The 12,582-nt window shown below is 46.3% G+C and overlaps 1 protein-coding gene; it reads left to right on the forward strand.

Moving 5' to 3' along the window:
* Positions 1–8,086: 8,086 nt before the first annotated feature.
* Positions 8,087–9,124, forward strand: RCC_09592 (uncharacterized protein; the record flags this gene model as incomplete). XM_023774833.1 has 2 exons in its annotated part: positions 8,087–9,055; positions 9,113–9,124. The coding sequence occupies 2 exons, from the start codon at positions 8,087–8,089 to the stop codon at positions 9,122–9,124; spliced, it is 981 nt and encodes a 326-aa protein (XP_023630601.1).
* Positions 9,125–12,582: the final 3,458 nt, after the last annotated feature.

Below are 12,582 nucleotides of genomic sequence, written 5' to 3' on the forward strand. Positions count from 1 at the left end.
ATCGTAGTATCCTACCGGAAGCTCTAGAGAGTTTAGAATAAGAATACTAAGTACTAGCTATAAGCCGCGATCCGGATAGTACGTAAGTAGAATACGTATATTATATACGACAACTTCTACCGTATATAGAAGAAGACGATATAGATTACCGGCGATCGAAATAAGTAGATTAATATAACTACGTCGTTTATCGGGACTTATAAGTATATTCCTAAGAAGATTAATAAGAGCATAGTTTATTAGGATGTCCCGCTAGATCCTCTTAACATCCTAGAGTTACTCCGTAGTAAGTAGACTATAAACGAAATCGTCTATAGTAATAATTAAAAGCTATTCTCCGCCTAGCGACTCCGAAGAGTAGCTATACTAGAAGCTCGAGCTACGAGCGCGGCTTAATAGACATAATAGTAGGATCTAATTAAGGAGGCTACGCATAAGGCGCGGTATAGATTCGAAGCTAGTTATCGTACGTAGAATAGTATTAATAAGCTAAGGAATGCTAATAATTATAACTCGACTATAATGCGCGAGCTTAACGCCCGTCTAAAGAAGATTGCCTAGCGTAATATCGACGAGTATATTAAGAGTTTAGATAGTTCTAATCTAGATTTTGCTAACGCTACTATAGAAGATAACCCGCTAATTCCGGTTCCTAGTATAGATATTACCCTAGATAAGGTAACTACATTATACTACATCGACTAGAGTATTATATATATAGTTAGTAATAATATAATCGATGGAATTTTTAAGGACGATAATAATAATAATAATAATAGCGATTCTAGTGTCTTACGTCCTTAGTAGCCTATTCTTAACGAGCTCGACTATAAGGTTTCTAAGACCCTCTCCTTACTAGTATCGATAAACGACGAAGGCTCGCTTAAGGGCATATACGCTATATATAAGGACATCTAGTTAAACTTCCTCGCTTTCGTAAAGGAGGACTTTTCTACGGAGAAGGATAGTAGACTCTAGTTAATCTATAGCGATTAAATAACAATCGAGCGTACGAGATCCGTAATGCTCGAGATAGTCGAGAGTAAGCTATCTTTTAATAAGAAGGGTATGCGCTATCGTCGTCGATATATATAAATATATACTAACTCTTCTAGATTAGATCCTTCCGGTCTCTATCTAGTTCTATATTAAGATAAACGCTATATAGACGCTAGCCCTCCGTACCTATCTTAAGAAGAACAAGAAGGGTAAAGTACTCGATTACTCGATTACTAAGGATATAAAGCACCTTAGTATAAAGTATCTTAATATTAAGAAGCCTAAGTTCTTTTAAGTTTAGAGTATCGCGAAGCGCGGTTTCTAGGTACGTAACCTTAGCTTTATACTAGAGGCTCTAAAATAACGTAACCTATTTATCCGAGCCGGCGACGAGGACTAGAAGGAGGCTATCCGTACTAGTATTAAGAAGTTAAACAAGCATTAGTACCTAGAGATTATAAAGTCTATCTATAATCTCGTATATATACCTAAAGCCTAGTCTAGAGATAGAATTAACGATCTAGTGTTTATAACCTAGTATCGTATACTCTAGGAGTTAGAGTTAGTTCTAACCGTAGGTACCGCTATCCGTAACGAGGATATTAGCTCTATACGCCGCCTTATCGATCGGTTACTTATCGCTTTCGGAGGAGCCGGTTAGAGTACTACTTCCGTAAGATAATTTACTTACGGTAGTTACTAAGCTCTATATACGACGAGGAGCTTTAGACCGTAGTTCTCGTATCTAGCGTAATAAATAAGTCTAGTCGACGCGGAAAAGGCACTAGAACCGACGAGCTTCTTAAGTTTCGTAACCTCGAATACTCTAAGGACATAAAGTACTATACTAACTCCACCTATAACTATAGCGTAAAGACCTTTCGCCGGATTATATTAATACGCGAGTATATCCGCGTTCTAAAGGCTACTTTCGGTAGATTCGGTACGATATAGATAATATACTATACTACTAAGGACACTACTACCGGTGTAATTAATTACGGCTCTAGATTATAGGCTAAGGGTCTTTCTAGGGTATAGAATAGTCGTAGAGGTACGCTCTTAGATAACATCTAATAGGCCGGTATTAAGCTTTTACTATCTAAGGTAGATGCCTTTAACTAGGGGAACTAGCGTTTTACTTAGGGAATCCCTACTATTATTACTCTAGGCGAGGGTAGGGATAAAGCTAAGGCTAAGGATAATAGAGAATTTAGGGAAGCGAGAGTCGAGGACGGAGATAAGGGCTTTATAAAGCGTAGCTCTAGTAGTAATATAGATGCTAAGGATATTAATACGGATCCTAAGGATTCTAAGGATACTAAGCGTACGGAGACTCGCGGCGAGAGCGAAGTCTTTAGTAGTACTATATAAAAGCACCTTAGGATAAATAACATTATACGCGGAAAACTAGGAGCTAGAGGAGGAGCGCGAGCTCGAGGAGGAGCGCGAGGAGGAGCGCGAGCCCGAGTCGCGAGCACGAGCGCGAGGAGGAGCGCGAGCCCGAGTCGCGAGCACGAGCGCGAGCAGGAGCGCGAGCCCGAGTCGCGAGCACGAGCGCGAGTAGGAGCGCGAGCCCGAGTCGCGAGCACGAGCGCGAGCAGGAGCGCGAGCCCGAGTCGCGAGCACGAGCGCGAGCAGGAGCGCGAGCCCGAGTCGCGAGGAGGAGCGCGAGCAGGAGCGCGAGCCCGAGTCGAGGAGGAGCGCGAGCAGGAGCGCGAGCCCGAGTCGAGGAGGAGCGCGAGCAGGAGCGCGAGCCCGAGTCGGAGCGCGAGCAGGAGCGCGAGCCCGAGGAGGAGCGCGAGCAGGAGCGCGAGCCCGAGCTAGAGCGCGAGCTCGAGGAGGAGCGCGAGTAGGAGCGCGAGCGCGAGGAGAAGCGCGAGCTCGAGCTCGAGGAGGAGCACGAGGAGGAGGAGAAGCTCGAGGAGGAGCTCGAGCTCGTAAGTGTCGGAACTCGAGCTCGAGGAGGAGCTCGAGCTCGTCGAGGTCGGAACTCGAGCTCGAGGAGGAGCTGCTCGAGGAGGAGCTCGAGCTCGTAAGTGTCGGAACTCGAGCTCGAGGAGGAGCTCGAGCTCGTAAGTGTCGGAACTCGAGCTCGAGGAGGAGCTCGAGCTCGTAAGTATCGGAACTCGAGCTCGAGGAGGAGCTCGAGCTCGTAAGTAGTACTCGAGCTCGAGGAGGAGCTCGAGCTCGTAAGTAGTATTACGTTTACGGCTATAAAATACGTCGTTTCTAGCTCCGGATTTCCGTCTTATTAATCGTCCGATACTACGAGTAATAGTTCCTCTCGTGTCTACTACGAAGTTAGGGTCGTATATATATAGCTTTACTATTATTACTAAATTCGTATAAGAATAGTAAAGTTTCGCATCCTTACTCCTAATAGAACCTATACTTAAAGCCGTAGGTTCTTTATCTTTCCTTAACTCTTATTATCTTTTATTAATATTATTAATATTATTATAGGCCGTTATACGATCGTAGTCGTATAGCCGCGTTATTATATAGGCGATCGCGTTACTATTACTAGCCGATATTAATAATAGCGCGCTCTCGCTCTCGCTCGTAATCCTCGCTATTCGCCCTTTACTACTACTACTACTACCTTCCTAGCGGTATTTTCTTCCTCGTAATCTACTTTACTACCGACTACCCCTTTAAGCTACTAAAGGTTAACTTTACTACTAGAATCTACTACTCTAATATTAATAGTAGTAGTAGCGGCTATATCGTACCTTAGCTTTAGCCTATCGACTCGGTAGAATAATCTACTAGTAGGTTTCTTCTATCGCGGTTACGGTCGTAGTCGTTAAGAGTAGAGTACTAATTTTATTTTAGAGTAGAACCTAGCGGTCTACTCCTAGTAGCGCTCGTCCTAGCCCGCGTAACCGTACTATTACCGCCGTCCCTAGCGGTATTAAGAAGAAGAAGAAGAAGCCTACCGCCGCCGCGTCCTCCTCTAGCCGCCTACCCTCTATTTCTAGCGCCCTTATTACGCTTTCGTCCGGCCTACTTCCTTCTAGTCTTCTCGTATCGGACTTTCTTATCGGCGCTATATAGTAGTAGTAGTAATACTAATAGTAGTAATAGTAGTAATATTCCCCGTTAGACGATAGTAGCTTTAGCTTTAACCTACTAGAGTAAGACGACGACGACAATACGGGTACGCCCGGTAGCCTTAACGGAGGTAGTAGTACTAGTCTACCGAAAGGTCTAGGAACTACTACTAATATAAGTAGTAAGACCGACTCCGTTCTTAGTAATAAGGAAGATAAGGAGGAGGATAAAGATAAAGAGGATAATGTTATTAGCCGGCCGGCCTCTCGGGCTAAGATTTATACGCCTACTATCGACGGCTAGTACTATAGTAGATATAGAAATACCCTTAGTCGTATTCTTTCTACTACGTAGGAGCGTAAGCGCTCCTATATCGCTTACCTAGAGGAGACTACTTTTAGAGTAGATCGTATACTAAAGTACGCTAGCTATCGTAGTTAGAAGAGGGTAAATAGGGTTATCTATCCCTATAAAGTATATACGGATAATGCCTTTATCTAGTTTAATAAGGGTAACGGCGTAGATAACCGTATAGGCGGCTATAAATACGAGTAGTAGTAGTAGAGTAGGCTAAAGGCTAATAAATCGTATGCTCTTCCTCTTCTTCTCTCTACCGCCCTACTATCGCTATTACTTTTATTCTATATCTAGCCTAGCTTCTCTATCGTATTATAAAGTCTATCGTATTATAAAGTCTATTATATTAGGGATCCTATTATTAGTAATTTCGACGGCCGCTATTCGTGTTAGACTATTACTAACCTTTAGGGACTAATAGGTCGGATATCGCTAGATCGCTTATATAATAAGAAAAGAAGGATGTTTAAAAGCGTATAGTACGCTAGTATATCCTTATAATATTCCTTCTATATACCTACGCTACGATTACTAGAAGGTATAACTCCTTCCTACTAAAGGTTAATATCTAGTATCTACTACTTTCCTTCCTCCTAAAGGCTAATATCTAATATCTACTACTTTTATTTTAGCTAAAGACTAATATCTAGCATCTACTACTTTTATTTCTACTAGGTATATTAATTCTCTTCGAGATCCCCTCTACCCCTCCCCTCTATATAGTAGTAAACCTATACCTATATCCGATGTCCCTCCTTAGCGGTCCGCGAGGCGATATAGAAGGAACTATACGCTCTAGTAGTAGATATAGGCTATACCTATATCCGATATCTCTCCTCGGTAGGTACGGATTACCCGGTCCGCCGTCTAAGGAATAGATAGATAAGTAGTAATCTTTCTTACTAAGCGTACGCCCGGTAGCGATACGCTACGACGGTATTATCTAAGGGATAGATAGATAGGTAGTACTCTTTCTTAGTAAGCGTACGCCCGGTAGCGATACGCTACGACGGTATTATCTAAGGGATATAGATGAAGCTCAATCTTTTCCCGAACGATCGACGGCAAAATAACTTCTATTTAACAAGACTTCCACGATTCACTTTCTGTAGATTTGGAATGTTCTATTCAGAGCGAGGAGTCTCCATTCCGGGGAGTAGATGGCTTTCTTTGTACATAGGCAACAGGCATCAGATTCACATAGACAAAGAGAGCATTATACTGAAAGGATCCCGCTCGCACATCAAAGAACTCGAATATAGCTGCGTTCGGGACAGGATACAATGCACAAAGAATGTGTAAGACGAGCATGCTCGGTATCTCTCAACGTAACCATGATGAATTGCGATAACCACGCCTATGTTCTTGATCAATTGCCCCGAGCAATAATTGCACCTTGTAACAGGGCCGTTTGAACATGGCCCTGAACGACCACTGCGAGTGTAACGAGGTCTTAGGACATGCACAAATTGCGAAGCAGCTGCAAGAGCTTAGTCTGACCCATGCTTCGATGATGAATTCAGGAGACAAGCTGCCGGCCTGGAGATACATATGGTGAGGAGGCTGCCGCCAAAACATATACAGTTAGCAGCGGCAACTTCAGTATTGAGGAAGTTCACGATTCTACACAGACTGTATCCCGTGAAGTTGTATGTATCCATGCACAATGTCGACCCAGACGACCTCCTCTTTCTGAGCCAGAGCTGTCGATATGAGAATTATTCATCGGGACAAGGCATCCTCAGTCATACCCACAATCTCTCAAGGTTTCGCTCTCTGCAGGCTCGACGATTCTAGGCCTGCTAGAATCCTTGCCACTAGCAGAGTGGCTTATCAACCAATCGAGAGAGCAGATCAGGGCACTGTTCTTTTGGTGGATTTCTCATAGCGACAGCTCTATCTTTCTCGCTTCGCTCCCATTCRTCACTATCTTGGAGCTAGCAGAAGTTCTAACAATGTCAAAGGGCCCAAATTTCACATCAAAGAACTCCAACATAGCCGCATTCAGACTGACAGACAATGATGGAAGTCGATGTAGTATTTCCGACCTTGCTCGTAGGTAAAACTGTTTCTCCTTGCACTGTCCCAGCTGGCCTCAATACTAACCATGGCGAACAACTGCGACGAACGTGCCGAACTAATCAACCTTGGTATTGCGCCACTTCTACCATGCAATGCGCTYGCTATACCCCGATCGACTTGCCATTATCGGCATCCAAGAGGTCGATTTCCGCAACATCGGATCTGTAGGAACTGCAAATTGGCGTCGACAGCCGATCTAGGTTTGGCAGCTGCTCCTGCACCTGCACCTGCACCTGCACCTGCACCTCTGCTTTTTGCTTTTGGCTGGATGGTGAATTTGGCTGCATGGTGRCCAGTCCTCAATACTAACAATGGACCGGCGGTTACCCCTCCAGCAGGATGGGCACTTCCAATAGAACTAGCCAGCGGTATTGTTCCAGCGGGATCCCGTCCCAACCCCCCTTGGACTGGTTTTCTCACGAGATGTTGTGCCACCTGTGAGGATCTGATAGAACAAGAGATTTATAACCGGACACCACCCGCATTGGCCATACCAGCACCATGGCTCCACGACAGAACTTTGGATGGACCAATAGAAACATGGCACCAGTATCCTATGAGTTCATGTACTTGTGCTTTTCGATTGGGTCTTAAACCAGACCTTACACTTTGTCATCATCATCAACAGGAAACAAAAAATACAATGATTGCCGAGAAGAATAGAAACGATATATGGCTACGGAATATGCATCGAGGTGGACCCACAGGAGTACTCAAAAGAGCCAACGCTCGACTGAGTCGGGCTCGGGTTCGAAATGAGGCTTGGCGAGCTTGTCGGGTGAGTATTGAAAATCAGCATGCGATGGTCTTGTTGTACTAATGGAATTGATATAGTGCGGACAAGAAATCAATCAAGCCGTTGGTCACAATCCACAAGTCTACACATGTATGTGTTGTAGTGGATATGTTGGGTACAGGGCGCTAGCACCTGCTGTACCAATTCCCCTGCGAATACTTCAAAGACGCGCTCAACCGCGGCTCTTCAAATTGAATCGTGCCACTCTGAGGGGGTGATCTGCTCTGATTATACATATATACCAATCTCTACTACTACATAGTCGGCCGCGTGGGAAACTTTCCAGGTCATAGTGGGATGACCGCCTGTAATGTATGCAAACATTTACCCCTTTACAATTCAGGAACTATGTCACACTTCCGATACTGTCCCATGCCTCAAGATCGTCGGTGGCTTTGGCATCAGAGAACGAATCCAGATTGTATGTAGAAGAGGTAGGTGAATGAATCTCTGCCCCGCCCAAAAAGGGGTCTCCCTCCCGCACCCCGGCTGTCCCACAAGCTCCCGCTCGGATCTCTCCACCCACCCGCATCCCCTCCACCACTTTTCGACTCGCTTGCAACATCACCAGCATCACCTCCACGCTCTGACATCTCGCCGGCGTCAGTATCTCGCTCGCATCAACCATCTGCCCGCATCAGCCTTTCGCACGCATTAGTTAGCATTTCGCTCGCGTCAACAACACCTCCACATCATCGCCATTAGCCTTCAATCAACAACGCACTTGCCCGACTCGACCTCCAGTGCGCCTCTGCGCCCACGAATCAACCCGCCGTCAGCTGGACACTCGACAAAATGTCAAACTCCACCACTGATGCTCGAACTCTTCCCGGCTCCAACTTTGACCAGAGCCAGACCCATCTCGACTGGGTTCCACCCGAAATCACCTCGATGGTGCACAAGCTCATCCTACCATCGGACGAGTTTGTCATTACTTCCAAGGACGCGCGCAAGGGCCTTCTGGGCCCAGTATCCTCTACGGCCGCGCTGGAGAAAGGTGTGCAGGAAAGCACATTCAGCTTCTCTACTATCTACGCCAGCGCTATCTCGAACAAGACCTCGTTTAATTCCGCGTACCGTCTCCTCGCTCAACAGTACATCATCGATGAGCTGAATTGCATTACCATCAATGTCCAGGATTTCCAGTTTGCTAACACGCGCAAACTCTTCCGGACTCTCCAGAACAGAGGGAAGCTGCAAGACTTTCTCTCCCCTGCAGACGAGGCCGATGGATCAGATGAAAACACACCCGCGCGCCAAATCCGCTTCCATCACATCATCACCAAGAAATTCACCGGTAACTCGAGCATCATTGAGAAATTCAGCAAATGGATCGAAACGATGAAGAAACCCGACGAGTTGTTCAACATGAAGCATGACTACATCAAATTCGCTGATAGCAGCGCTTTCCGTCAATGCATCTCTGATCTATCAGCTGTCGTCACTACCACCCGCCCACGACAGAGAGATATCATCGCGGATCAGCTTCGTGAATGTGCCGACATTCTCGACCAGCAGAAGTTGGCTGAGAACCACTTGATGGACATGATAAGTGCACAGGCGCAGCAGGATTTGGAAGATCTTCGGGAGCGGGTGATGCGGGATGAGCTTGAGGAAGATGTTGTTGGTCCGGATATTGGTGACGCCGATGAGGTGGAGATTAAGGAGGATGCGGATGTTGAGGAGAAAGTGAAGATTGAGGATGAAGATGAAGGTGAAGGTGTTGCGATGCAGCCGACGGGATCCGCGTCTTGGGGAGGTCTGGTGAGTGCGAATGTTTAAACGTGCTTCTGCTTTGAACTTATACTGACATGTTTCCAGCGCACTGTGTAAACAGATCACGTAGTAAAGCTACGAAATTGATCTTTTGGAGTTTGAACGGACTTTGGGAGAAATGATTGCAGCACAACGCTCCAATACGGATGGATACACGATCCTGTCATCCTAACCGGGTTGAGAGCGCAATGCTTTCACGTAAATGCTGGGTTCTACATGATGAGAGCGTTTGTAGATGATGTTAGATTAGGGTAGCCAGTTTGATCCCTCCCTTGAGCGATTTTTTCAATAACAGCATCAAGCACTCAAATGATGTCTTTGTCGTCGAGGTTTTCTCGACGTCCATACTCTTTATTCTTCACCCAGATCTCTCGTCTAACTAGCACAGTAGCACAAAGACTTGWCCATCTTCATAACCGCATCCGGTCAGCAGCAAAATGCGTATATACTCGGAATGTCTTATGAAACCATCTGGAATGCCACCACGACTTGAAACACACATCAAAAAATCATCATTCGACAATGGCAGTCCCAAACTGCTCCGACTTCCCAGCCATCTTTTCCCTCGCCATACCGCCCAAACCAACAGGATGCAACGCCACACCACCTCAATACAATCCCTGTCCAGGAAACATATTAAAACATCCCCGCAACGCACCCTATACAGTCTGCAATGCCTGCAACAACTTTACCACCTCCTACTTCCTACAACGTCCAGGACCTCTCCAAAGATTCCGCACAAAAATGATCACAATCTCCCCTCCAGTCTCCGCCAACCCAGCCATAACAACCTGGCAAACCCAAACCGAAATCCTCACAGGAAATCTCGCCCCCACAAGAAATTCCCCCCCCTTGGGAAGGTTTCCTAACCAGAATATGCACACCCTGTCAAGATCTCGTCCAAGCACAACATTACTTCCTACGACGCTCTCTAGCTACCCGTCCCCAAAAACGTCCCCGAATGGCAAAAATATCCTAAACCAGGGAATAACCCTACAAGTTTCATGAATTCTTGTACWTGTCAATATCTCACAGATACAAGCCAATCACCCGCCGACCCCGCGCGTCCTAGATTTCTCTGCCATAGAGATCGAAGAGCCGCATGGATGTCCCTCCTCAAAAAAGAAAAACAACACGGATGATTGGCTTCGAAACGCGAAGAAACATCCCAAAACAGGAAATGTCGTACAAGCTACCCCTGAAGAACTTCGACGACGGGTGAAATATGGTGTTTATCGAGCTTGTCCTTGTGGAGAGGATATAGAAGATTTGAAAGATCTTCCTGTAGTGGCTTCAATAGCTGATGCGGCGGCTGTGGAGGCTGCTAGACCTGCTCCTAAAGTGTTGTTTTGTATGGGTTGTCATGGATATGTTTGTTTGGTGGTTGCTAGAGTTCCGGTTTTACCTGGAGTTCCGTTTCCGCTTTTACCTGGTGCTCCTCCCGGGACGCGTATGACGGTGAGGCAGTTTGAGAGGGCGTGGAGTCGGAGGTTGAGGGGGTTGCCGAGGATTGGGGGGACTCTTGCCGCTGCTTGATGCAGCTAAAGATGAAGTGTAGAAAGTTGGGAAGTCTGTCGATCTCGGTTGTATTTCTCTTTGCATGACTGCTAGCGAATCATGCGGGATGTGTTGATGGAGTGGATTTCACGAAAGATATATAGTCAGCATTCTTAGACATCGTTTTCCGTTCTACTTCTTGCAGCTAGAGATCTTTCTCGACCAGTTTCGCTGCCTCACGGCAGAGATAGGGGAGTATATGTTGAGCCCCTATTTTGCTCATTTGGGTATTGTGCGAACAGTAGGAAGTTATTAAATCAACATATTCATTCCCAGCAACTTGTGCGTAATTAGGATAGTTTTCCCGACTGTTATCTCAGATCTTGGCTGTGCGCTGTATTCTGAGTCCTCGGGATCATGTCGTAGAATGGAATTCACCTCGCTGAGTCATATAAGCAATTAATCAGCCGCTAGTGTTACAGTGGAGAACGGTCGCCTCAGCGACAACTTTGGTAAAGCTTAGCTTCCGCTCTGCCTTGGGAATCCTCATATTTCTGCTGTCCTCCATCAAGCACATTTACTTCTGTTCTACCGCCATCCCTCGTGCACCATTGCCATTTTTCTTCGCCTTTTTCCAAAAACCCTTATCACGACCTTAGCCACTCTAGTAAACAACCACACCCATCTCGTCACCACTAGCCCATTAACAACGTCGTCGCGCATCGATAAACTCTCMGTCGAGATACAGGACAAGATCTAGGATCTCATAACCGAAGACCACCATCCCCTCCGTCTATAGCATAACAAGCGCCAAAGTCCACTCCCGCTACTCAGCCAACAAGATCCACCAACCCCTCCTCCAAAACCATCACAAACAGACAGTCCCGCATAGCCATCATTCACGCCAAGATCATCAACCCCAACTTCCCCAACCTAATACGCTTCGTCAAATACACACTACCCAACCTACCAACTATAACAACCCGCGCGAGGAAGCTCAGGGAAATGACTCTCTCGAGCAATCAAGCTATTCCTTACAGCATCCCCCTAAATCCCAGGCATTAGCTTAACAACCTCACGATTTGATTAAACCTCGCTGAGAACCTATATAAGAAGTCGCAGTTCGTCCCATCTTGGTAGTTTCCACGGACTGGTGCTTGCAACTCTTGACTGATGATTTGTATTTCTCTTCCAGCGTTGAAGAGGCTACATTTCCAATTTTCGGGGTGTGTGTTGGTTTCGGAGGGAATTGACACTTTGACGACAGAGGCCGATGACTAGCATGATAGCTAGCGAGAGGCATGTGAGAAGAGTGACGACTGAACCCATGTGGACAACGATCTGGATGAATCAGGATGTCTGCAAGGTGAGGTTCCTGAGAGGTAGGCACCGTTCGACATTCAGACTTCATGTTGAAATCGAACATTTTCTCTCCTTCCTGGAGGGAGGGCGAAGATTTGATGAAGACAATACAATATTCATCCACTCAAAGATCGCAAAAAGACAATGCAAAAGGATCAAAGCAACAAGAGGCTCGATTCCAAACTCAACGATGTGAAATACAGAACATGCAACCATCACGACGCCTCGCCCACAAACACCCGCAACCCTTATCTTCCGACCGCAGCAAAAACGAAATGATCAAAGACAGTTCTCTTTCATGTATTTTCTCCCCCGGCAGATCTGACAGTAAACCACCGAAGACGTATTCGTGGGTACAGCATCTAGATTACGGTTCAACCTGTCCACACCAACCCAGTACAATGCAAGCAATCCCCCGAGACCAACGAAACCGACGGAGAATCTCAGAGGAGACAGATTGTAGAACCAACGAGCGACCTTCCTGGTGAAAAAAGCTGCCAGTCTTGCGACCTCTCTTCTTCTAGGTCGACCAACACGTTGAGCAGCATTTGGATTCGGCAGGACGTCGCCGCCGCCGCCGCCTTCTTCCAATGCGTTGATGTCTGCGGCGGGAGGTTGTACTGCGTCGTCGGGAAGTTGTGCAGCAGCAGGTTGCT

The sequence above is a fragment of the Ramularia collo-cygni genome (assembly GCF_900074925.1).
Source record: "Ramularia collo-cygni strain URUG2 genome assembly, contig: RCC_scaffold18, whole genome shotgun sequence".
NCBI lineage: Eukaryota > Fungi > Ascomycota > Dothideomycetes > Mycosphaerellales > Mycosphaerellaceae > Ramularia > Ramularia collo-cygni.